At 38.4% G+C, this 27,607-nt stretch overlaps 3 protein-coding genes across 5 annotated transcripts in view; 2 read left to right on the forward strand and 1 right to left on the reverse strand.

Annotated features, from left to right (window-relative positions):
- The first annotated feature begins 226 nt into the window (after positions 1 to 226).
- Positions 227 to 7,486, forward strand: tbpl2 (TATA box binding protein like 2). Its single transcript, XM_051647060.1, has 7 exons — positions 227 to 274; positions 2,032 to 2,402; positions 3,546 to 3,633; positions 4,367 to 4,458; positions 4,602 to 4,772; positions 4,888 to 4,982; positions 7,118 to 7,486. Exons 1-7 carry the CDS (start codon positions 227 to 229, stop codon positions 7,192 to 7,194), a joined length of 942 nt encoding a protein of 313 aa, XP_051503020.1. The 3' UTR covers positions 7,195 to 7,486.
- A 1,077-nt stretch (positions 7,487 to 8,563) lies between these two features.
- On the forward strand, positions 8,564 to 21,116 carry atg14 (autophagy related 14). 2 transcript variants are annotated; one of them, XM_051647050.1, is made up of 11 exons: positions 8,925 to 9,033; positions 10,506 to 11,645; positions 11,739 to 11,801; positions 11,890 to 11,932; positions 12,055 to 12,136; positions 13,199 to 13,436; positions 13,753 to 13,985; positions 16,294 to 16,411; positions 16,637 to 16,727; positions 16,836 to 16,921; positions 20,110 to 21,116. In XM_051647050.1, exons 2-11 carry the CDS (start codon positions 11,605 to 11,607, stop codon positions 20,405 to 20,407), a joined length of 1,293 nt encoding a protein of 430 aa, XP_051503010.1. In that variant the 5' UTR covers positions 8,925 to 9,033; positions 10,506 to 11,604; the 3' UTR covers positions 20,408 to 21,116. The 2 variants fall into 2 exon arrangements, with proteins under 2 accessions (XP_051503009.1, XP_051503010.1); XM_051647049.1 differs by lacking the exon at positions 10,506 to 11,645 and having other exon boundaries at positions 8,564 to 9,033.
- A 144-nt stretch (positions 21,117 to 21,260) lies between these two features.
- Positions 21,261 to 27,607, reverse strand: part of fbxo34 (F-box protein 34) — a 30,123-nt gene continuing 23,776 nt past the window's right edge. For both annotated transcript variants that reach the window (XM_051647044.1, XM_051647045.1), the window contains exon 3: positions 21,261 to 25,177. In XM_051647044.1, the coding sequence (XP_051503004.1) occupies positions 23,074 to 25,177 (2,104 nt within the window). In that variant the 3' untranslated portion in view covers positions 21,261 to 23,073. The remainder of the gene's footprint in view (positions 25,178 to 27,607) is intronic.

Below are 27,607 nucleotides of genomic sequence, written 5' to 3' on the forward strand. Positions count from 1 at the left end.
TTTTGTTGTTTGGCTTTCACCTAAATAATACATTTGAGCATGACAGAGAGGACTAGCTCCTTAGTTTTGATGAAATTATTTGTCACGCCTCTAAGAACAACTTCACACTTGTTGCCAATTAGTGTCATGCCTCCTCTGGGATCATCACACAATTCTGATGAGATTTGGGAAAGTTTTCCATCCTCGTTTTCTGTAAATCATTTTATTCTCATGGACCTTATGGGATATGGATGAGGAGGCAGCCCTCGAAAGTTACTTTGACCAGACTATTGCTGTAAGTTGAATTCATAGAGGAAACTGGCAAATTAAATGCTTCTTTTTTCTTTTTTTTGCATCACAAAGCGATTCCTGTTTACAGCATCTGCATATCCGTTTGTAGTGACAGCAACACTGATGACTTTGGTGCCTATTTTCTCTCTGCAAAAAACAAACAAACAACAGAAAAACAAGTGTTCAAAAGATTTAAAGATATATGATTTAGAAACATAAGAAGACTGATAGTCTAACAAGTACATTTGTTTTATTTTTTAATTTATTATTATTTTTTTGTGGAAAGCTCAGATCAAAATATTACTGAGATCTGTGATTACTCAAAAGTCTGTTATGAAGCCCTTTATTATTATTATTATTATTATTATTATTATTGAATTTATAATTTTACATGTAAGCAGCCTCCACAAGCAGGGGTGTAGATTCCAGGGGGGATGGGGGGAGTTAATCCCCCTCAATAATCAAAACAACCAAGTACAACACCTCCAATATTTATACAATGATCAATGTAAATTCTTCACACTATAACCCCCCCAATGTTCAAGCCAAATTTATGCCCTCATCCACAAGTATGGAGCAAGTAATTAATACTGAAATAAACAAATCAATACAGAGTAAAACGTATAGACATAAATACATGAAGGAATACAAATGCGGAAATAAATATATAAGAATAAATAAATGTAATGTATTCCTGCCTACAGAAATTAGTGAAGTAGAATTAATACAATAAAATATTTCAGTAAAATTGAAATGTCAAAATTGAACCAAATACTTCTAACATGCAAATAACATACTCAGGATTAAATTTAATCAAGATTAAATTGTTCATTAAATTATATTTTTTTTTGCAAGGAAATGAATACAATAAAATATTAGAATAATATGTAAATATCAAATCAACATTTACCAAAATTGTAGTATGCAGGTATCACATTCAGGGTTAAATTTAGCCAAGATTAAAAGGTTTTATTAAATTTATCATTTATTTATTTATTTTTGAAAATAAAATATATGAGTATATAAATACAATACATGATAAAAATAAAGTAATATATATTTTATAATAAAAAATACATCAAATTAATACATCAAAATATGCTTAGTAACAATGTATTTCACAATTTCTTAATTTGGAAATGGATAATCTTATATCTCATACTGTTATTTTATTTATTTTATAATTTTATTTTATTTTATCCCCTTTTCTCCCAATTTGGAATGCCCAATTCCCACTACTTAATAGGTCCTCATGGTGGTGTGGTTACTTACCTCAATCCGGGTGGCGGAGGACAAGTCTCAGTTGCCTCTGCTTCTGAGACTGGCAATCCGTGCATCTTATCACGTGGCTCGCTGTGCATGACACTACAGAGACTCGCAGCATGTGGAGGCTCATGCTACTCTCCGCGATCCACACACAACTTACCACGTGCCCCATTGACAGCGAGAACCCCTAATCGTGACCACGAGGAGGTTACCCCATGTGACTCTACCCTCCCTAGCAACTGGGCCAATTTGGTTGCTTAGGAGACCTGGCTGGAGTCACTCAGCACACCCTGGATTCAAACTCGTGGCTCCAGGGGTGGTAGTCAACGTCAATACTCGCTGAGCTACCCAGGCCCCACTGTTATTTATTTATTAACCATTTTTGCATGTTTATTCCTCCATAAGAATGTGTCTGTGCATTTTCTATCATGGTATTATGGATTTAATTCAAGTCTTTTGATGTACTGCTCACCCAGCATTTTTTATTCTTCTAAGGGTCCCTCTGATTACATTTTTGATGGGGATCACGGTCTAAAGGGTCCAGGTCCACAGCTTCAGGATGCCTCTTTACTCTCCTCTGGAATAAACTCTCAGGAGAAAGATCTCACAGACGATCTGGACCTGAGCTTCTTACCTGATGAATTGAGCACCCAAGACGAGCCATCGCAGGTTGAAGGTGTCAGCAGGAATGAGGACAGTGGCATTTACACTGACTGTCCACCGAGAGAGTCGACAGAGACAGAAACTGACACCAGTAATGCTGCCCAGAACACATCACAATTCTGCTCTCTCCCCATGACCCCCATGACCCCTATGACCCCCATGACCCCAGTGGCGGAGAGTTCAGGCATCATCCCACAACTACAGTAAGACATTTACACAGAAAATGTGAAGAGTGTGAAAACATATATGAGAATAAAAAAAATAAATAAATAAAAAAAAAAAATCATGAATGGAAGCATACAAATTAGCCCTGAGGTCTATTTATTGTGTAGCTCCAAGACTGTAAAATATTTTGACTCCATATTTTAAAGGAATGTTCCGGGTTCAATCCAAGTTAAGCTCAGTTAACAGCATTTGTAGCATAATGTTGATTTCCACCAAAAATAATTTAGACCTGTCCCTTTGTTTGTTTTAAAAAAGCAAAAATGCAGTTACACTAAGGCACTTGCAATGGAGGTAAATGGGGCCAAGTCAATAAACATTAAAATACACAGTGTTTCAAAATTATAACCACAAGACATAAACATTATACATGTTAACATTATTTTAGTGTGATAAATTTAGTGCTTATTAACCTTATCTGTATAAAGCTATATCCAATATTACTACTCCATTGTCATGAAAAAGAAACCATGTAATTGCGGTGTTGGCTAATAACTTGATCTAGTTGAGGTTAGTAAGCAATTTTATCTTGCTAAAGTCATGTTTACATGTATAATGTTTGTCTTTTGGCTATACTTTTGAAACAGTGAGTATTTTAACGTTTATGGACTGACCCATTCACTTCCTTCGTAAATGCCACACTAAAACTGTGATTTTTGCTTTTAAAAAAAATAAATAAACATATGACGAGTCGAAATTGTTTTTTGTGGTAATAAGCATTATGCCACAAATGCTGTTAATGTCAAACTTGTATTGAACCTGGAACATTCCTTAAAGCCAAACTTTTCTACAGTTAGTAAGTTACTTTTTGCTTCTATTTTCTATATACTGTGTGTGTGTGCGTGTGTGTGTGTGTGCGCGCGTGTGCAGTACACCAAATATCATGCCACGGTCTAAATCACTGAGATCAAAAAATGTTTCCCCATTCTGATGGTTGATGTGAACATGAACTGAAGCTCCTGACCCATATTTGAATGATTTTATGCATTGCACTGCTGCCACACGATTGGCTGATTAGATAATCACATGAATAAGTAGGTGTACAGGTGTACCTAATAAAGTGGTCGGTGAGTGAACAATATATATATATACTGTATATATACACTGTTTTTGATTATCCCCAGGAATATTGTGTCAACAGTGAATCTTGCTTGCCCTCTGGACTTAAAATCCATTGCACTTCAAGCTCGAAATGCTGAATACAATCCAAAGGTACATTTTTCTTGTTTATACAGTTTGGTCCAAAAGTATCAGACCACTAGTAAAAATGCTTGTATTTTGCATTTTTCTAATTTGAAACAGTGTTTCCCATTACAGATTGTATTATCATTATCACAATTTGAGTGTGAAGATAAAGTTGAACTAAAACAATTGACATTTTCAGAATCTCTTAGAATATGGCATGCCCCCCTTTTGCTTTAATGATAACATGCATTCAAGCTGGCATGGATTCCACAAGTTAATGCAAAACTTGATTATCCGTGTTATCCGTCATGATTTGAGTTTTTTTCCAAAGAGCATCTTGTTTGCTTCAGTGGAAGCAAGTAAATATGAATTTTTGAACAAAAAGAGTTAACATGGTCAATATCACAAATGTACTTACATTTGATTAGTGACCTAGAAATAGGGCAGAGTCTTAAATATGTCTTGTTCATTTTTAATATCATAACGTTTCTATGTTTGTTTGTTTTTTTCAAAATTCCCAAGCTTTGTTTATTGCCAGGATTAAGTTGAATTTAATTTAATGTGAATCCCAGATTTTCAATGTGGTTTCAGAATTGTTGAGCCCAATATAACAAACAAAACTGAACAAAATTGTATTACACCATATTAGCGAACAGACTCTGCATGTCTCTTTGGTATAATGCAAAGTGTCATAAAATATGTATGTACAGTATGCAACATGGCAAACAATCTTTCAGCTCTGTAACTTTGCTTATGTTAGCGTTTTGCTGCTGTCATAATGCGGATCCGTGACCCAAGAACTACTGCTCTCATATTCAGCTCTGGAAAAATGGTCTGCACTGGTGCCAAGAGGTATACGTAATGTTCAGATTAATTACGATGCACTAACATGACATGTTTGTAACATGACTGTAAGATTGATCAACCTAGCACAGTATAGTCTCAGATGGGTCTGTTAACCTGTTTTTGTCTTTTCCATTGTTTATCTTTCTAAGCAGTGAGGAGCAATCTCGGCTTGCTGCACGGAAATACGCACGGGTGGTACAGAAGCTTGGCTTTCCTGCCAAATTCCTTGACTTCAAAATCCAAAACATGGTTGGAAGCTGTGACGTCTGTTTTCCTATACGCTTAGAAGGCCTGGTTCTCACTCACCAGCAGTTCAGCAGGTCTGTGCAGGCAACTGTATATCTTACAAAGAGTTTGATGTTTACAGGCCCACAGTAGTTACCCGACTGCCCAATAACATCTGTCTTCTATCTGGCAACTGTTTTGTCTCTCAAGCTATGAGCCAGAGTTGTTTCCTGGTTTGATATATCGCATGGTGAAGCCACGTATTGTTTTGCTGATCTTTGTATCTGGAAAAGTTGTGCTCACAGGTACTGTCACCTAATGGGTGAATCTCTTGAAAATGGTCAAGAACATGTCCAGGTCATATTTCACCCCAAAATCAAAAGAAAGGAATAAGAAATCATATTTAACTTAAAGAAAATGAAGCATATTTTAAGGACCATTGAGAAGTTAAAAAATCTATCTATTACAGTGGGGAAAAAAAGTATTTATTGCAGTACTGTTATTTGGGAAATTTGCTTAACTGGCCTTGAAAATGATGTCAATGATGTGAAAAATCTTAATGCTCCTAAATGTATGCTTTATACACTTTATAGTATATACAATATTATAAAGAATAAAATTAATAATAGGAATAAAATAAAATTGTAAAGAATAAAATGTACTATAAATAATATCTATTTTTGGGTGATCTTTTTTGAGATTTTGAATATATATATACAGGTGCATCTCAATAAATTAGAATGTCGTGGAAAAGTTCATTTATTTCAGTAATTCAACTCAAATTGTGAAACTCGTGTATTAAATAAATTCAATGCACACAGACTGAAGTAGTTTAAGTCTTTGGTTCTTTTAATTGTGATGATTTTGGCTCACATTTAACAAAAACCCACCAATTCACTATCTCAAAAAATTTGAATGTGGTGACATGCCAATCAGCTAATCAACTCAAAACACCTGCAAAGGTTTCCTGAGCCTTCAAAATGGTCTCTCAGTTTGGTTTACTAGGCTACACAATCATGGGGAAGACTGCTGATCTGACAGTTGTCCAGAAGACAATCATTGACACCCTTCACAAGGAGGGTAAGCCACAAACATTCATTGCCAAAGAAGCTGGCTGTTCACAGAGTGCTGTATCCAAGCATGTTAACAGAAAGTTGAGTGGAAGGAAAAAGTGTGGAAGAAAAAGATGCACAACCAACCGAGAGAACCGCAGTCTTATGATTGTCAAGCAAAATCGATTCAAGAATTTGGGTGAACTTCACAAGGAATGGACTGAGGCTGGGGTCAAGGCATCAAGACACAGACATGTCAAGGAATTTGGCTACAGTTGTCGTATTCCTCTTGTTAAGCCACTCCTGAACCACAGACAACGTCAGAGGCGTCTTACCTGGGCTAAGGAGAAGAAGAACTGGACTGTTGCCCAGTGGTCCAAAGTCCTCTTTTCAGATGAGAGCAAGTTTTGCATTTCATTTTGAAACCAAGGTCCTAGAGTCTGGAGGAAGGGTGGAGAAGCTCATAGCCCAAGTTGCTTGAAGTCCAGTGTTAAGTTTCCACAGTCTGTGATGATTTGAGGTGCAATGTCATCTGCTGGTGTTGGTCCATTGTGTTTTTTGAAAACCAAAGTCACTGCACCCGTTTACCAAGGATTTTGGAGCACTTCATGCTTCTTTCTGCTGACCAGCTTTTTAAAGATGCTGATTTCATTTTCCAGCAGGATTTGGCACCTGCCCACACTGCCAAAAGCACCAAAAGTTGGTTAAATGACCATGGTGTTGGTGTGCTTGACTGGCCAGCAAACTCACCAGACCTGAACCCCATAGAGAATCTGTGGGGTATTGTCAAGAGGAAAATGAGAAACAAGAGACCAAAAAATGCAGATGAGCTGAAGGCCACTGTCAAAGAAACCTGGGCTTCCATACCACCTCAGCAGTGCCACAAACTGATCACCTCCATGCCACGCCGAATTGAGGCAGTAATTAAAGCAAAAGGAGCCCCTACCAAGTATTGAGTACATATACAGTAAATGAACATACTTTCCAGAAGGCCAACAATTCACTAAAAATGTTTTTTTTTATTGGTCTTATGATGTATTCTAATTTTTTGAGATAGTGAATTGGTGGGTTTTTGTTAAATGTGAGCCAAAATCATCACAATTAAAAGAACCAAAGACTTAAACTACTTCAGTCTGTGTGCACTGAATTTATTTAATACACGAGTTTCACAATTTGAGTTGAATTACTGAAATAAATGAACTTTCCACGACATTCTAATTTATTGAGATGCACCTGTATATATATATATATATATATATATAGATATAGATATAGATATATAATTTTTTTCCTGGGATTTACTCGAATGTAGCACAGTCCAATCTAAAATATGTTGCAACCATAAATTGAGATTTTGTAACTAGTTTTCTTATGTTCTTTTATTCTAGGTGCGAAAGAGCGGTCAGAGATCTATGAAGCCTTTGAAAATATCTACCCGATCCTGAAAGGGTTCAGAAAACAATAGAAACAATCCACTTACACCTGAAACATGTGAATAAGATTTACCTCTAATAATCCATGTCTTCATTATACTTGAAAGCGGAAAAAATGCCATACTAATTTAATAATTAAATCAAATCTTTTGTTATAAATATGTAACTTGCATTGTGTAATGTCTTTAAGTTTACTTGTGCTGTCTATGTTTTGTGGGGGTCAGAGTGTGAGATAACAAGAGTGCACTGTGGAAAGTAAATATTTTGTTAAAATATTCAGCTCCATATTATGTGGGTTCTTTCATGGAGACATATCCACAGAGGTTGTCCCTTTTTTACATGTTGTAACTGCAATTTGGTGATGCAAAAAAATAAACAATGAGCATTTCTCCTTTGCAGAAGCAGTGACATGAAATGCATGTTTTATTGTATTTTTTTCTGAACCATCCAGAATAGTGTGGTGATTAATGATCTGGAATGATAACTGAGAGGTTGTAGTTTCAAGCCCCACTCAGGCAGATTCATTAACTATCACCTTTTTGGCCTGGAGCAAAACACTTTAACCCCAGGTTGCTCCAAGGGGAATGAACCTATAATAAGTGTATATTAGAGTAGTTGACATGACATGTTAACTGATAATGTAAGTACATGTTCTGCAGTGTGACATGCATCTAAAACTATTTTAAACAGCATATTATAATTCTTGTGCAATTATTACACATGCAGTTTTTATGACCCCATATTAATAATTGTGAGAATACATGGAATATATGTACACTTTAAAATATTTGTCACACACACCACAGGACTATTAAAAAAAGAAATTGATTTTTAAACAGTAAAAAAAAATCTATATTAATACTAATGTTAATAATAATAAATATTTAAGAGTTTGCACTAAGTTACTAATTGCAAATTTGTGACATTGACCATACTAAGTCCTTTGTACAAAAGTTTAGATTACTTTCACTGAAGCACTCAGGATCCTCTTCACAAAACTTTGAGTCCATCATGAGTGCATGCTGCCATTAAATCAGGACATTATAAATACAAAGGGACATTTTCTCCAGGAATTCTTCCAATTCTGAAATTATCATAAAAAAAAAAAAAAAAGCAGCAGTTTTTTTCAACTGTACTCATTGTTATGCTGATAATATAAGTTTTGATTGTTTTTTCAATTGTTTCAGACTTTTGGACCCCACAGAATTCATACATTTTGACAAAATATTTGTTGAAAGATGTTCATGTCCATGCTATTAGTCATGCTTTGGATATAAATAATTCATGATATAATTCCTGTTAAATGATCAATTACTATTCTACATTTTACAAACACCCTCAACCACTCACCTCCCAACAACATTTGCCCCCATTCACCTGTATCTCACCACCACACACACACACATCACATGGATTGCATAGGACAGCCAGCCTTCATCAACACACAGCTAGTCATAGCAGACTGTTGGGGATTTAGATCCAGGATATATTTTTTTTATATTTTCAACCACAGACCATGTAAAGCTCACATAGACCGTTTCTTATGGGCTTATAGTATTGCTAAGAGTCTGTATCATCATGGCTAGTCCCCTGGAAGGCGAACCCCGGGTTGTGGGGCCTTCTGAAGAGGATCCAGGGTCTGGATCAGAAGCTCGGTCGCCCGTGCGACCGCAGCCGCTTCAGCAGCACATTCACGCGGCGTGTATGAACGCTGCTGCCGCGGCCATGGTGGAGGCGCTGGATGATGCGGAGGGGCTCTTTGTAGCCGTGGAGAGATGCCCACTGTGCAACACGGCCAGACGGAGACTCATCTGCGCCCGCTGCATCCAGACCGGTGATTTCGTGTATTTTGACGGGAGAAATCCGGAGAGGTGTGTATAGATTTATTTCCCTTTTTTATATATATATATATATATATGTGTGTATTTTGATTGTTTACACTGTGTGCTAATACAATTAGCATAAGCATGCTAAATCAGTTTGTTTACAAAAGGAGTTTTCAGTTTTCTCGATTTGTTTAATCTCTTGTCAAATTATTTTATTTAATTAGATGTTTTTCCACTGTGATTTAAAAAATAATATTTGACTTGAGACTTAATCTGGTATCTTTAGCATGCGAATCTGCTAACTGCTACATTTTGTAAACAAACTGTCAGACAACAAAAATTTCAATTTCAGTCATCTTTTTCACCTCACATCAAATTTTCATGTCATGTTTAATTAAACGAAAAAGGTTTAAAGTGTTGTAATGGCTTATATATGCTTTGAAAATAAACGTATTAGTATTTGACATGCTAATGTGTTGACCTTAGTCATGTTGACAAATGTGACTTGATCATATATGATTATACTGATAATGTAATGATGTTACAAATGGCTTTGTAAATGCATATCAGCGAGTTAAATTTCTGCCATTTCTAGTCTCATTATATTTACCATATATGAAGTAGTATAATGTTGCATGTGGCTCAGAAAAGGATATTAAGCAGTTAAAATGTTCCTTATTGAGTATTTTATTTGTTATCTCCTTATTTTGGTACGACTGTATTTCTAGTCGCATAATGGGACTCTGTTATACAGTTTTGTAAATATCAGTTTTATCCCGATATATTGTAAATCGAGAGCGTATCTATGTTCCCAGGGTCCTAAGTTCCCCATTTCAGCATTCTGTTAACCCTCCTGTCGTGTTTGGGTCAAATTTGACCCGTTTCAAGTTAAAATATTTCATAAATATTATCCATATAATATATATTTCATAAATATTTTTTATTTTTTCTCCCCAATTTGGAATGCCCAATTCCCAATGTGCTCTAGGTCCTCGTGGTGGTGTAGTGACTCGCCTCAATCCGGGTGATGGAGGACGAATCTCAGTTGCCTCCGCATCTGAGACCATCAGTCCGTGCATCTTATCACGTGGCTTGCTGAGTGCGTCACCACAGAGACATAGCGTGTGTGGAGGCTTCACGCTATTCTCCGCGGCATCCGCGCACAACTCACCACGCGCCCCACCAAGAGCGAGAGCCACATTATAGCAATCACGAGGAGGTTAGCCCATGTGACTCTACCCTCCCTAGCAACCGGGCCAATTTGGTTGCTTAGGAGACCTGGCTGGAGTCACTCAGCACACCCTGGATTCGAACTCACGACTCCAGGGGTGGTAGTCAGCGTCAATACTCGATGAGCTACCCAGGCCCCCTTATATTTCATAAATTTTAACCCTAACCCCTAACCTTATACATCTGTGGAACATAGGACCCTGGGAACATACACTATGCCAAAAGTAGTCGCTCATCTGCCTTTAGACACATATGAACTTAAGTGACATCCCATTCTTAATCCATAGGGTTTAATATGATGTTGGCCCACCCTTTGCAGCTATAACAGCTTCAACTCTTCTGGGAAGGCTTTCCACAAGGTTTAGGAGTGTGTTTATGGGAATTTTTAACCATTCTTCCAGAAGCGCATTTGTGAGGTCAGACACTGATGTTGGACGATAAGGCCTGGCTCGCAGTCTTCGCTCTAATTCATCCCAAAGGTGCTCTATCGGGTTGAGGTCAGGACTCTGTGCAGGCCAGTCAAGTTCTTCCACACCAAACTCGCTCATCCATGTCTTTATGGACCTTGCTTTGAGCACTGGTGCGCAGTCATGTTGGAACAGGAAGGGGCCATCCCCAAATTGTTCCCACAAAGTTGGGAGCATGGAATTGTCCAAAATCTCTTGGTATGCTGAAGCATTCAGAGTTCCTTTCACTGGAACTAAGGGGCCAAGCCCAGCTCCTGAAAAACAACCTCACACCATAATCCCCCCTCCACCAAACTTCACAGTTGGCACAATGCAGTCAGACAAGTACCGTTCTCCTGGCAACCGCCAAACCCAGACTCGTCCATCAGATTGCCAGATGGAGAAGCGTGATTCGTCACTCCAGAGAACGCGTCTCCACTGCTCTAGAGTCCAGTGGCGGCGTGCTTTACACCACTGCATCCGACGCCCTGCATTGCACTTGGTGATGTATGGCTTGGATGCAGCTGCTCGGCCATGGAAACCCATTCCATGAAGCTCTCTACGCACTGTTCTTGAGCTAATCTGAAGGCCACATGAACTTTGGAGGTCTGTAGCGATTGACTCTGCAGAAAGTTGGCGACCTCTACGCACTATGCGCCTCAGCATCCGCTGACCCCACTCTGTCATTTTACGTGGCTTACCACTTCGTGGCTGAGTTGCTGTCATTCCCAATCGCTTCCACTTTGTTATAATACCACTGACAGTTGACTGTGGAATATTAGTAGCAAGGAAATTTCACGACTGGACTTGTTGCACAGGTGGCATCCTATCACAGTACCACGCTGGAATTCACTGAGCTCCTGAGAGCGGCCCATTCTTTCACAAATGTTTGTAGAAGCAGTCTGCATGCCTAGGTGCTTCATTTTATACACCTGTGGCCATGGAAGTGATTGGAACACCTGAATTCAATTATTTGGATGGGTGAGCGAATACTTTTGGCAATATAGTGTAAGAATGACCCCCTGTAAATCGCTACAATTTTTGCAGAAATAAATGGATATATTCTGTCTACAGGTACTCGGAAAAGCTTGAAACACTTCAGAGGCTGAAAAATGAAAAGGAGAATCTTCAACAGAGGTATAATATCAATGCATCCTGTGATGCACAATTCAAAGTACAGTTTATGTTGATTTGAAGCCACAGTCTGAAATTTCCTTCATTTCAGTGTCATCAAAGCCATGGACAAGAAAGTTCAGGCTGACCAGCTTGTAAGTCTTTTTGTTGTTGAAGTATTTTGGTTTAAGTTTTGCTTTAAGTGCTTTTGGAAATTAAGAGAAGACCATTTTTAAGACATTTCACCTTTATGTTTGTGTATTTTGTTTCACCACAGAGGTGGAAAATTATGTCATGCAAGATTAAAATCCAGCAACTCAAAGAGGCCGTATGCACTAGCAATGAAGAAGTGAAGAGTTGTGAGTCTATAGTTTCCTAAATAAAGATGTATTCCATGAAGAAAGCATGCATTGTGTAGGGCTTGGTGTTGATACAGATTTTTCAAATCGATTCCGATTCAAAAGCTCTCGATTAGATTCTGATTTAGATTTGATTCCGATTCATTTGGGTATATTTCAGTTAAAAGATCAATTTTGCGTACATATGAAAGAAATTCTCTCTCAGCTAATGCTGTTAAATACACAGGGGACCTAACTAGGTACATTATGAAAATATACATTTTTCAAATTGTATTTTATCAAAAGTTTTTCATCATTTTGGTCACATTTTAGATTTTTTCAAATCCATGCATTCCTTTATAAATATGAATTGAATTTGTATATATTATGTTGCATATACTGTTGCATGTTTACATGCATAATTTGTACTATTTACAAGTGTTTACATTGATATGTAGAACAAGTGCTAAACAGTACTGTCTTTTTAAGAATAGCAGCAGTTCAACAAGCGGCTCACAAAAGTGTTTCGGTTGAGCGCATATTAAGGCTACTGTCTCAATCGCATCCGTGCTTGTGAGTATAATTAAATGTTTATTTTTTTGTTTTGTTCTTGATAACAACTGTCTGTAAAAAAACCCCCAGAATAATAGATATTATTCAATGGCAAATGGATTGCATGGATCTCGTCTTTGGACACACGAGTCAAATCAAACTTTTGCTCTCAACATGCAGTGAAAGTATCTCGGTGCTGAACTCTTTAGCCATATTACAACACAATCATGGTAAGGGAAATCTGAAAATGTACTAGCCAGTGGCTTATCACAGATTTTTTTAGTCGCATAGCGCAAAGTGCTACTGATTCAGAGGGTTACGCATACAATAAAAGAACAATCTTAGGATTTAAGAATCGATATTGAGAATTTGAGATCATTCAAATGAAGATCGGGATGCATCGGAATATCTGTCTTTTTACCCAGCCGTAGTATTTTGTACAAGTGTTAACATCATAAGCATATTTAAATTCTCCATATGATGGCTCAGCAACACAACATTTAAGAAAATCATTGCTGTTTTCCCCCTTAGGCAGGGAGATGTTGCAGCGTTCACAGGAGGAGGGCCAGAGACTGCAGTGCAGGGCCAGTCGGCACCAGGAAAAGAGGGACAAAATTAAGCGTCATAACCAGCGTCTGGGCGAGCTACTGGAAAAGAGATCCAAAGAGCTGCAGGGGAGGCTGGAAGCCCTGGCTGAAGTTCGGAGGGAGCACATCCTGGAGCTCACCACACACATCTTCCCCATACAGGAGGAGAAACAAGGCAGCAGGTCAGAGCCAATCAGAGTCTCAGGAATTTACTTTATCTTTTTTTATTTATTTATTTTTTTATTTAATCGAATTGGTCATAATTCATAACCACATGTATTCATGGTGAATGCTGTCTTGCTCTATTATGGATTTGCCCTTTAGAAAGGCACTTAGCACCCGGTTGCTCCAGGGAGACTGTCTATGCACTTAGCTTATTATCACTTGGCACTGACAAATGTTCATAAACTAAGCTTGTTCGGTTCCAGGTACAAACCAGTTTTTGAACGTGAAGTGTTTGACCCGAAACATCATCCTAACAGCCTTTTTACCCTGAAGGGACCCTGTTGATCCAGTCGTGGCGGAGTATGACCTTGCTCTGACCTCTAGTACCGTCAGTGAACTCGCAGAGGCCAGACGAACCACATACCACTCAGGCCGCTGGATCTGGGATGATCAGAACGGAGAGACAAGCATCAGTATCACTGGGCCACATGTCACACTGCCCAGCAATGGAGACTGCTCAGCCTATTACAGCTGGGTGGAGGAGAAGAGTGGAAACCAGGGGCCCGGTACAGAATTCAGTATCACCTTTTAGTAGGGCTGGGAATCAATACAGATCAGATCCTGAATTGATTCACAAACTCTCGATTCGATTTTATTGCGATATGATTTGATTGGAATTTGATTAATTTGTGTTTGCAGTATTTCAGTTATAATGTCCATTTTGCTTATGTATTTAATAAATTCTCTCTCAAATAGTGCTGTAAATTATACAGGGAACTAGGGCTGGTCAAAAAAGAAAGAAATAGGTTTTTCGATTAATTAAATAATTATTTTTTTTTTTGGTCTATTCAATATTGATTCTCAAAAGCCATGGATCGATCTTTTACTCTATGCGCAACCCTCCACTACAATGAGAGGAAATCACTCGCATTTGCAACCAGATTTTGCACTATGCAAAATCTATGCCGTGGGGTAGCTCAGTGGTTAAGGCTCTGGGTTACTGATCAGAAGGTCAGGGGTTCAAGCCCCAGCACTGCCAAGATGCCACTGTTGGGCCCTTGAGCAAGACCCTTGACCCTATCTGCTCCAGGGGTGCTGTATCATGGCTGACCCTGTACTCTGACCCCAGCCTAGCTGGGATATGTGAAAAGAAGAATTTCACTGTATATGTGCAAATGTATAATGTGTGAAAAAAAAAAAAAAAGAGTTTATATATTTGGCAAATGGCTGGTAAATCTTTAGATTTCACTCACCAGCAATTGTGTAGTGTAGTGGTGGAATATTCAGCAGCGAGATCCTTTCAATGTGTGTTGACAGTAAAATTGTTCCGTGTAATGTGTGTCCAAAGAAGACATTTGTCATTCAATAATGTCTCTTTTAATACTCTTTCTGTTCTTTACAGTCAGTTGTTGATAAAAAAATAAAAATAAATAAACATTTTATTGTAATCGGGCATAGCACAGATGAGATAATGCCATTCGAGTCTCTTGTTAACATGCGCTCATTTAAGGACACTGTTTACAGAAATGCCGGAGTTCCTTAAAGAGACAGTAGCACGTGTTCATCAAATCAATGTAAATACCTGTAACTAGTACAAATTATGCAATGAAACAATACAAATGTAATAAAATATAATATATGCAATATAATATCATATTTTTTTATTAAATACATTGATTTGTTCATTTTTAAAAAGCGGAATGTGACCAGAAAAACAAATAAAATATAATTAGTAAAATTTATATTTTTATATTTTACCTAGTTAGAAGGTCCTCTGTATTATTCACAGCATTAGCTGGGAGAGAATATATTTCTTATGTAAGCAAAAGGGACATTATAAATGAAATATACCCATATGAATCAATAGCAAAATCCAAATCGAATCGAGACGTTGTGAATCGAATCAGGAAATCTGTATCGATACACAGCCCTACATGGAACATTATGAAAATTAATAAAATTAAGGCCCAAATTATGCTGTTCAATTGCTATTTATTTAACATAAATAATAATCAGCAAAACCAAAACTGAAGTAAACTTAAAAATAAAAGATTGATCTTGGGATTTTAAGAATCAAAATCAGGATCTTTCAAATGAAGACTACAAAGCCTACTTTTCACAATAATTAAAAATCATGATGGATAATAAAGTCCCGTCCTACATTATTTCTTGCTAAATATTTGGTTACACTTGGAAATACATCACATTGTGAAACTTAAAGGAACATTCTTTGTAACATAATTGAATGTTTGTAGCATGTTGATTAATACAAAAAAAGTTTCTACTTGTCATTTGATTATTTATATAAAGCAAAAATCATGGTTACAGTAAAGTAGTTACAGTAGAAGGGAATAGGGCCAATCCATCAGCATTAAAATAAACACCGTTTCAAAAGTATAGCCACAAGATGTAAACATGATAGGTGTTAACATGATTGTAGTGTGATAAAATCGTTTACCAACCTTATCAGTGTAAAGTTATATCCAATTTTACACCTATGTTGTCAGGACGCTGCAGTGCTGTAAATCCTGAAAGCTAAATCACACTACAGTCATGTAGAACATGCACTATATGTTTACATGTTACTGGCTATTCGCTTCCATTGTAAATGCCTTACTTTAACTGCAATTTTTGCTTCTTTCTTGTTTTTTAATAAACAAGGAACTAGTCAAGTATTTTTTGTGGTAATCAACATTATGCTACAAATGCTGTCAGTTGAGGTTAACTTGTATTAAACCCAGAACATTCCTTTAAATGTGTTGCAAATGTGCAAACGTTGTACTTGATAAAACGTTTTGAATTTGAAAATAGTAGGGTGGAGTTTTGCTGTTCTCTTCTTGAAAAAATCTTTTTTGTGTGTGTGTGTGTGTGTAGAACTGGACCACATCAATCCAGCACACACCATCAGTGCGGCCCTCTGCTATGCTACACAGCTTGTCAACATCTCGTCTCATATTCTGGATGTCAACCTTCCGAAAAAATTGTGCAACAGGTTACAAGAGCGTATTTATTGTCAAAACTACCTTTCAGCTGTTTAACTCTCTTTCACATTACATCTGCATTTTCGTTTTGTCTTTTTTTTTTTTTTTTCAAGGAGAGTAAAAAACATCTAATTTACACAGTAAAAATCTTTTTCTTTTTGTTTTTATAGTTAAGTGAAGCTCACATTTTCCTGACTTCTGGATTCCCTGTTTTTTTGTCTCTGTCTTCTCTACAGTGAATTCTGTGGTGATAATCTTACCCGTTACAGATTCACCCGTGTCGTAAACAAACTCAACACCAACATCCTGCACCTGTGCTTATCGCAGGTAACTCTTCCAGTCACATCTCTAAACCGAGACTATTTTCTTATATGGAGGTTGATTCTGAACCTGCTAACATCCCTTGTATATGTTATATGTTTGATCACTCCATAGCATGTTGACAGTGAGCTGCTTCATCCCCACCATACTTTGAGGAATATCATGTTTTTAGTGTCTCCAGCAAACAAGAACCTTGGCAGGTGAGAGAATCACTCCATAGTAAAAGCATACATTATTTTGAAAGGAATGTTCCAGTATCAGGGGGGTATTCCAGAAAGCAGGTTAAATGACTTACCCGAGAGTAAGGGTAGTAGCCATAGCAACTTACTCTCTGAACATAACCTGTTCCGGAGCAGGTAATGTTCCAGAGTTCATGTATTTCAAGTAGGAAGTTGTCAGCGCATGTGTGCACTTTTAACAGTGACACAGTGGGTGTGGAAGTTCATATTATATTCATTATACTTTTAAAGCATTATTATGGTAAACTGCAATCTTTAGTTTAGAAATCTTCTTTACTCCGGCTTTTCCAGTTTCACACACCGCAGATTTACATTCAAAAGTGAACAAATTTTGTACATTGTACTTGAACTTTTAATGGTAAGTTTTTAATACTGTAATATTTTTTTTTAACATAGAACACATTGGAAAGGCCTCCATACACTTCGATGTAAAGACAGGGCTTTATGTGTTTCTGTTTAGCCCTTCTAATAAATAATTTTTATTCTATACATTTTATTCTATACATTTCATAGAATAAAATTATTATAGCACCCACATTCTATTTACAGTTCCTTCAGTCAATTAAAATTAATGTTATTTATAAAATGACATTCCATAGTATCAATATGCAGGTAATATCTGCCAATTAAAAGCTTAAGCAATTAATCACTCATTATTACAGGATCTTCACTAACTAGATAATATGTGATCATTTCATGGACCACAGATATAGCACAGAGGCTAGAGACTTGATTTCTTATCACTTTAATTCATGTACCGTACATATAAATGCACATATTTCCAGACTTGTTCATTGTACTCTTTTATCATCTGAAAATATAACGAACAGTGCCTCCTCGACTCCATCAGAAGCTGTACATGGTCCTACTTTAAAGTAGATTTTTATTCTGCATTTCAATAGGGATCTTTTACAGCTTCCTATTAACAAGGAAGAGATTAGTTACTTTTCCCTAATGCTGAGATCATGAACATTTATAATGTATAATCAGACAAATGATCTTCAATTAAAACAACATCATTTCATTCAGCACCAAGTTGCTGGAGGTAGATGGACCCTCTACATGAGAATGCCCAGCCATAGCCTTTTAGGGGACAAGACAGCAAGTTTTAATTCCACACCAAATAAGAAAAGAACACAATGGACATACAGTATAACTCCTATCATTGTCCACCTCTGTTACAGCAGATCTTCATCTTATAATGCACATGAATAATCATTTGTGGCCTACTGAAAAACATTACATTAAATCTATGGAAAATGATGACAACTGTGGGAGATCCTACAATTGACAGTACAGTTAATACAATGACTCTATCAGCAAACAGAAACATTTTTCAGCTCAGTAGGTCCTTACAATGCAAGTGAATGGGGATCTGATTTTTGAAGCTCTAAAATTCAGACAGTCAGCATAAATGTCAACCACAGGTTAAATGAATGTCTTCTAAAGCGACACGATCGCTTTTGGTACAAAAAAGATACATATTTAAGTACTCTAACTCTAAATCTAAGCTTAAAAAATTGGATCACCATTCACTTGCATTTTAAGGACCTACTAAGCTAAGATATTTGTCTATTTTTCTTCAAATGTATTCTGGTGAAGAAAGAAAGACACACACCTGGGATATCATGAGGGTGAGTAAATAATGAGGGAATTTTCATTTTTGCGTGAACTATCTCTTTAATGTTGAATTAAACTTTTAAATGTACGGTAAAACTTTATAGTTTAAAATTTCATGCATTAATTCAGGATACTTTCCTTATGCAAACTCTCAGTCCTAAATCAATGCAGCCCCTATCGCTATTACAAGTGAAGACGAAATCATTCTCGTTTGCAGTCATTAAAACTTCATGTTCTTCATCACTGAAATATGGCATGCATTTCTTTTTAGTGTCTGTTTCCATGGTGACTTCTGAAATCAATGCTCCATTGACAATGCCTTTTTTGTACTCACCGTCTGTGCGCGTTAACTCTGGGTTACCAATCGGAGGTTGATTAACTTCTCAGGTGTTCTGGAACCGGAATACCGCAAGTAGGCAATGTTTGGGTTAATCAACCTAGAGTTCAGGGTTTATGTCTCGGTAGGTTAACCTTACTTTCTGGAATACCCCTTGGTACAAGATAAGGTCAGTCAACAGCATTTGTGGCATAATGTTGATTACCACAAAAAATAATTTTAATTACAAAAAGCAAAAATGGTGGTTACAGTGATGCACTTACAATTGAAGTGAAATAGTTCAGAAACATTCAAATGCTTTGAAAAATATAGCCAAAAACCCTGTAAGCGGTTTTATCACTTTAAAATTGTAGAACAGACATTTAATCGCACTAACAACACTAAAATGTTAAAGGAATAGTTCACCCAAAAATGAACTCTCATCATTTACTCACCCTTTTGCCATCCCACGTGTATGACTTACTTTCTTCTGCAGAACACAAATGAAGATTTTTAGAATATTTCAGCTCTGTAGGTCCATACAATGCAAGTCATCAGGGTCCAAAACTTTGAAGCTCAAAAAGCCTATTAAGGCCGCATAAAAGTAATCCATAAAACTCCAGTGGTTAATTCCAAGTCTTTAGAAGCAATATAATAGGGGGGTGGGTGACAAACAGATTAATATTCAAGTAATTTTTTTAACTATAAATCTTCACTTTTAAACAGCCCTCCTAAGCTCTCTTCTCTCCTAAGAGTTCTTCTTCTTTTGTTTTTGGCAATTCATATTCTTCATGCATATCGCCACCTGCTGGGCAGTGAGGATAATTTATAGTAAAAAAGGACTTAAAAATGTATCTGTTTCTCATCCACACTTGTATCGCTTCTGAAGACACGAATTAAAACACTGAAGACATATGGATTACTTTTATGCTGACTTTATGTGCTTTTTTGAGCTTCAAAATTTTGTACCCTGATGATTTGCATTGTATGAAGGATTAAATTATAGCAGGATTAAAATATTAAATCCCATCTTCCATTATTTCCTTCTGAAGCTAAGCGGTAATACATTTTTTTCCAGTGTTAAAATACTTTCTCCCTATGTTCCATGTTTTTTTTTTATTTTATTTTTTTTTAAGTAAAATTAATTCTGAAAGTGTATCCAGAACTAAGTATGTCTCCCTTCTGCATCTCATGTTCTTTTCCACTCTCACAGAACTGGACCTTTTGAAGTGAGTGCAGACTTGGAAGACTCAATGGAGTTTGTGGAACCTGAGGCAACCGGACCTGCAGAGGAGAGCGGAGACGAGGCTGTGACGGATGAAGAAACAGACCTGGGCACTGACTGGGAGACCGTTCCAAGCCCGCGCTTTTGCGATATCCCCTCCCAGCCTATGGATCTTTCCCAGAGCGGCATGCAGGCGTCCCAGCCAGTGGGCAATGCCGGCGGCATGATCTCCTCTGCAGCGGCCTCTGTCACGTCCTGGTTCCGGGCCTACACCGGGCAGCGCTGATGTCAAGGGTGGTTAGTCAGGGCTGTACCTATGCAAACACCCCATTATAATCACCTTTACCTTTGTCAACTTGGCTTTAGGGGGAAAAAAAGGGAAGTTTCCAGTCATATGACTGCTCATAGATAGACACTAAATAGATGTGTGGTTAAAACCAGAGAGAAGTGTGTGATCTCCAAAAACATCTCCTGTGTGGTAGTAATGCAGACTGGGATTGTTTAAAGCAGAAATGAGATGGTTGGGAACTACTTCTCACTTTTACATTTCTGATCCTCTGTAGCTCACATTTTACTGTAGAGACACCACAGAACATTATCCAGTGTACATTGCCAAATATCCTTTCTGTTAAGTTCATTGGCACAGAGATTGTACATTTAAAGCATTGTTGGACAGACTTGACTCGGTGCCGTCAGAGTTCGATTGATGGACTGAGTTCTCACGAAAGAATGAAATTGCACCTTCACCAGCTCTTCTTCAAAGTACCTTACTGTAAATGTTGCTGGATTTTTCTGAGAGAATGAAAAATATTATTGGTGTGTGTTGTTTGAGATTATACATTTTTAAGAGGGATTGTATTTTATAAAGATTGTGAGCAAGTATTATCGCAGTTTTTGTTCACTTTAAATTTCATCAACCACTACAAGCTGTACTGGCTGGGAATAAATATCCTGCATTATTTTCCAGTGGAGGAGAGGTCAGGATTTTGGCCAGAGTTTTTTTTTCTTCTTCCACCACAATCTTTAGTTTTTGGACAAAAATATATATATTAAAAATGTATCAGCTTAATTTTAGACTATTTTATTTGTATTAGCAGACCTCTTGAATTATTAAACTGAATACCTCTGAGATGCAATAGCAATGAAGCCCTATATTTTTTTATGCAGACTTGGAAAAACTTATCAGATTATTAATTCAGCACCAACATAAGCAGAGGAACTTTGGTATACAGTGTTTTAATAGCATATTGCCACTTGTATTTATGAGATCGGTATAGCAAAACAAAACGCAGATATTTGAGTAGTTACTAACATTTTTTATGTACTCAAGGCATCAGAAAGGTAATTCGATTTTTAGACATTTAAAAATTATTACCTGCAAGAGATTAACCCCCCCCCCCAAATGTAAAAAGGTTTCCCTTTAACAATAGCACTGACTATTTAAAATATGCTCACGTGAAATCACATGGCCAGCTGAATACTGCTCAGTAACCCCTATTATCAGACTTGCAGAATAAATTATCATGGTTGACAAAAAATACCAGTGAATAGGGTTTTCTTCCCCCCCCCTCAGTGGTATCAATAACTGAAATTGCATGATGCTGCATCCACGTGGATTGACATCAGTGTAATTACAGTGTAACACACAATTGTTCAGTCTTTGTATATTTCTATGACATTGTATAGACTTCCACAAAAGTTTTAATGTATATACAGATCTCTGACCCCATGATATCTAGGGCTAAATGTGCACAGAGGCCCCACTTAAAAAAAAAAAAAATATCCAGTTTATCAAAGCACACTATACAAGGTTTATTTGTGGATACAAACATGGATAAAAAGAGCACAGAGCAGCACCTTACAAATACTCCAAGATATACTTTATTGAAGTAAAACGCCTTAACAGGCAGAACACAGCAATGCCATTAACAATAATTTTGAGAAATCTGAAACACGCTTTGGAAAACAGTCTATTGCAATGAAATGTCTTTTTTTCAGATGGTATTCAGTTAATCAAGATGGAGAAATTCTCTCTTCCCACATTCAAATGTTTCCCATAGAGAAACAAAATGTCACACAAGGGAGATGAACGCTTAAAATTTTGAGAAGACCTATATACAGGGGTTTAGCATGGAGTCCCACTGTAGAACAGGAGCAACCACTTCACATAGTACATGTATATACATGTACACAATACACTATATACGCGTTAGCATAAAAAGAACAAGGCGTTTTTCCCCATATTAAGAATAAATGCATTTCACATCACACTCGTGCCATTATTCATCACTCTGTTATGATATATAGTATTCTGTGCTATGTACAATGTAAACATCTGGGTTCAGAACAATCTCAAAACCAACAGGTCACAGAGCCATTGCGCCCCCTAACATCCCATGAATTGTTAGCAGTAAAAGCAATGGTAACGGGAAAAGGAGAAAATATTTCAACTCGTGCCCTCGCTACAAGTTTTCCATTGCCAATGAGTATGCTGGGAGATAAATATAACTGTAATGCTTATCAAACATTATATGTTGCAGCACAAGTCAACATCAGTGCAGGACAATCAGGTTGGAGTGTGCTATAAAAAAAAATGGAGACATTTGTAGAGGTGTTCAGAAAATAAGTTAGTCTCATGAAGATGAATGCTTATTCAAAGTAAAATAGTCAAGCAGTACCCAGATAGAACCATTCAATCTTTAAAGGTTAAAGTGCAGAACAACATTAAGGACCTCAGGAGGGTATCCAATAGGGGTGTTAGTGATTGGTTGGCAGAGTAGAAGTACATAGATCCAGCATTTTCAAATTAGTTACAGCAACCTGTTTTTAAGCACTATACATCAAAAAAAGCACACATGCTCGTTGGCAACACACAGGCACAGGAAACAGCTCATTCACACATTACTCTCAACAGAAAATAAAATGCACACTACATCTGCCCACTCTGGCACACTATGAGTCCTCATCATTGTCCCTGCTTTTCTTGTAAATAGGCATATTGAGGCCCAGTGGGACCCAGCGGTTATCATGGAGTCCCACGTTGCAACCAGGTGTGTCTTTATGGGCCCCCCGGCAACACATCCAGTAGCCCGGGCCATAGGGCAGAGCCTGGCAGTAGGGCTTATGATGCCAACGACAGAGTGAAACATCACCACGGTCATAGCGCTTCTTGCACTGCTTACAGGGGTCATCTTTGTAGCGTGGATCACTTACCCAACGAGAGTCAGCCGGCCGCACGCCGTAACTCTCGATGATAAACTTAAAGTAATGGCAGGTGCACTTGAGGGCAGCAAGGCTTTCGGTAGGCAGTAAGCAGAAGATCTTTATGATGATGTGGTGGGGCAGGAAAGCCATGTACTGCTGAGGCTCCAGAAGCAGCTGGATCTTGAAGCGAGTTTCAAGAAATTCATGAGACACAAGGCGGCGTAAAGGACAAGGCACAGACTCTCGGCTAACAATGCTATTCTCTCCCTCCGTCTCCTCAACTTTTTGATGATTTTGGTCACTCCTAAGTCCATCCCTGCTGTCCTCTCTGATAGACACTGAAGTGTCCACAGAAGGGTCACTGTCCTGGACAAGTGGAGAAGGCTCTTTGTTCAGAAGTCTGCTCTCTGAGGTGGGCTGGTGCTGCTCCTTTAGAGTCTGATGTAGAGATTGGGCAAAGAACAACATGCCTGGTTGTGGTTCCTCATTGCGTTTACTAGCTTCAGAGCTGGCATGCTTTGCCGAGGACTGCAAGTTTATTGCCATATCAACAGCTGTGCAAGTTTCCTGTTTTGCTATACAAGAACCTTCATCCTGCTTGACGGTGCAGCAGACAAGACCACACTGCGAGGTCTCTGTCTTTGCCAACTCAGAAGTCTTGAACGGGGAACTCAGTTTGTCCAAATCACAACCCAGTTCCTGTGGGACACTTTTGACTTTCTCCTGTGGGACAGTAGGTGATACTGGATGTGAGGGCAGTGAATACATTTCTGACCCTGCCAGAAGCACTCGTCCCACCTTTCTCCTCAAGCTGTTGTTTCGAGAAAGGTCTCCTCCATTTTCCTGAATGCTCTGTCTGCTCAGGCACTGTGACTCCAACTTGGCCACCATATCCAGAACCCGCACAGATTCCCCCTCTTCCTCTTGGACCTCTTGCTTTTCTGAGCCTTTAGACTGCTGTATTTCAGGCTGTGGGATGGATACAATTTTCGACAAAGTAATGGTGCTGGTACTGCGCAAGGATGGGGGTTTGGAGCTCACCTGCTGATCGCTGGCTCTTTGCTCTAAGTATGCCACCATCTCAACCACAGAGAGCATATTTCCACCTTCCTCTCCCTCTGTCCTGACTGCAACCTCTGCCATTCCATGGCAAGGGTTGACGTTCTCATTGAGGGCCATGGATACTTTGTGATTATCAGGTTTTGGTAGTGGAGATTCCATACTTCTCTGCTTGTCTGGGGTACCGGACCTTCTCCTGCGCTTGGCCACAGACCAGTCACTGTCCCAGCAGCCTTTGTTTTTCACCGAGACAGTCCGCAACTCTAGGGCAATGTCTTCTTTTTCAGGACTGTTGTCATTTCCATGTTCACAAGCATTGCCACACTTCTGAGCTGCAAAGATGGCAATTTTCTCTTTTGTGTTCCCAGGTTTAATGACAGCCCATATGTCCAAAGATCCCTCTCCATCATCTTCTTGGTAGATTCTTAGAGTGCCTTCATTCTCCAAACAAGTTGAAGATGAGAGCAGAACTAAAGAACTAGTAAATGTTGTGACCGAGGGTGCTTTGCCCTTGCGGGCCCCACATACTCTAGTCTGTGCATTGCTCGCACTGTTGGCATTATGGTTATTGCTACATCGGAGGGTATTGGTGGAGATGACACCGAGTGGGCACCGGTTGGTTGTGCCGTTGCCAGATGAGCCCATGAGGCCACATGCCTGGCGAATGCCCCACTCTGTCCTGAGCACTCCCTGCTGGTCGGCACGGAGGCCTCGTGTTCCATCATGCACAGACTCCCGATGTATTTCTTTATCTTGTGGTTTGGGGTATGGCTTGAGGTGCATGGTGGTAAACCTGAGCAAAAGGAAAAAATGAATAAAAAGTAAGTCCAAAGTGTGTCACTGAACTAAAATGGCATAATCACATTATTATAAAATCTTGAATTACAAAAAATATCTAAAGGGAGAATGAGCAGAATTATTCAGCAAATTCATAATGGGAAGCTCATTCAGGCTCAAAATGACAAGTCTGAGCAAATTATGAGAAAATTTTCATTTTAACCCCTTGTTAGAAAGTCAATGAAATGTAATTTCCATAAAGGTTCTTTGCGTTGTAAAATGGCAGTACAAGTATTGCAATAATATTTTTAATTTAGGAGCATGTTAGCTGCAACATGCCAGACTAATGACACAATCTACAAATATTTTAGAGATGGAAATAGTTAAAGCTGCTGATGACAGCTGTCAGTGCAGCTTCTTAGGAAAGTGTTTGAGTCAAGTGACAGTGTTTGTTGGACAATGTGTGCAGAATTGCAAAGAAATCCCCAGGCAGTATTCGTTTCACTGTGAGCACAAGAGTTATAGCTGTTCTCTCTGGCCCTCGGGCTGACATAATGGGAGCAGAGCCACCCTGGTCCAGACACAGCTGGGCTCTTACACAAGCACTCAGATGACAGGGACCCAGCTGCCCTGCAAACATGACAGCAGCACCACAAACAGCAGTATCTATGTGTGGGCAGTCTGAACTCTTACAGACACCAGTGCATATAAGGCATTCTTCCACTGCAGATCAGACCTGATCAAGTTTTACGGGGTATTCGCACGTGACTTAATTTGGGATGGCATTCGGTGAGTGTGGACAGTTATTTCGGAGCTGATCCATGAGTAGGAGGTGACCGGCTTGCTCAAAAAGGGGGTAGGTATGTGGGCTGCAGCCATTCATTGGATGGCAAACATGGAAAGTGGCATGTCCATTGGGAAGTGTGAATACCATTTGGCGTGTCCTTGCAAAGCTTGCCTAGCCCTGCAACTCTCCTTCTGGGCCAACGCTCTTTAGTGTCAAACAGCGGGAGAGGCCAATCTGTAAGGTCAGAATCATTTGTTGAGCTGGTGACTTGGACAAAAACTGGGAGAACATAAAAGGCAAGTCAACAGTGGCTTTCATATCCATGGATACAGGTACACTCACATTTCCTGGCACAACCCTACCTTTAACTTACTGTTCTTGCCAAAGTTGTTTGTTAGCAAAGCTTAACGTAAGATTCTTTCAACAGGCAAATAAATTCAACAGATTTCAGTTGGTCAATCATTTTAAAAGACAAAAAGTCTGATTGAAAATGTCATTAAAAAAAAAAATCTATGGATTTAGTTGCTAGCTGCTGCTTCGCTTTCTTGTTCCCTTTTATTCATGAAAAGATAAACAAAAAAGGTTACACATCCAATTTGCCCAATATGCCAATTATGTATTGACTCAAGAAAGAAAATACCACATAAAAGAAACCGTAGCACTGTACTAGTTAATACATAATGTCTCAGAAACCTCAGTTTACTGAGGAACAGATTGCTGGGCAGAAGTATGATTACCCTGGAGGCAAGCCATCTCCTATCTGACGCTCAAATACTGATTTTTACCCATTACACAACCTGGCAAAGACAAACAGCCCCCTCCCAGCCCTCGCCCTCAGTGCACCCGACCAACTCAGAGTTTCCTCAAGACTGTGAGCCAAAACACATGTGTGAGCTAACGATAATTTGAGGTTGAAAAAGCACAACAGCATTATGTAAAAAGAAAACAAATACCCAGAAGTGAAAAGCAAAACATGGCAAATGAGTAATGTCAAAGGATGAGGTGAGCTCATACTGAAATCAGCACACTGCTTCAGTTAACAGGAGATTTGTTTGCTCTCCCCTTCTTGTAAACGCTCATGACTTCCTACATAACGGGCTTGCCAGAGAACCTGTCCAACTCATGGGGTGGGAAAAAACTTCAAGGATGAGGTCACAATTATGAAGTGTACTTTGCTCCAATTATGTCGTAACACTCTATTCTTCCTGAAGCACAGGCTGAGCATCTGGCTCTGCACACGTCTCCACATGTGTTGCCACTGCCTATAGCTCAATTCATGTAGTCATAGCTTAGAAACAGACAAGACAAAGGAGGGGTAATTCAAGGCAAGATGGAAATAGAACCTCAGTTTTTGGGAAGCTAAAACACACATAGAACAGCTTGGGTATGTCCAGAATACCATACAACTCTTACCATGCCGATAGCTGCTTTTTGGCAAAGATCTATGGCAACAGTTGCCGATAGTTTTCATCATTTCAAATTAAGAGTCCCCGGTGTATTTCGGGCTTGTTTATACTTAAAAGTCCCATGTTATGCACCAAATCGATTTTTTTTTATTTTGGTTGAACAATAAACTGCATCTGGGATTTTATTCATTTAGGATTCTTTGTCTACGCCCATCACAGTAAGGGAAGAATAAGATTTTTTTTTTTTACATTC

This window comes from Myxocyprinus asiaticus, chromosome 20, assembly GCF_019703515.2.
Source record: "Myxocyprinus asiaticus isolate MX2 ecotype Aquarium Trade chromosome 20, UBuf_Myxa_2, whole genome shotgun sequence".
Lineage (NCBI taxonomy): Eukaryota > Metazoa > Chordata > Actinopteri > Cypriniformes > Catostomidae > Myxocyprinus > Myxocyprinus asiaticus.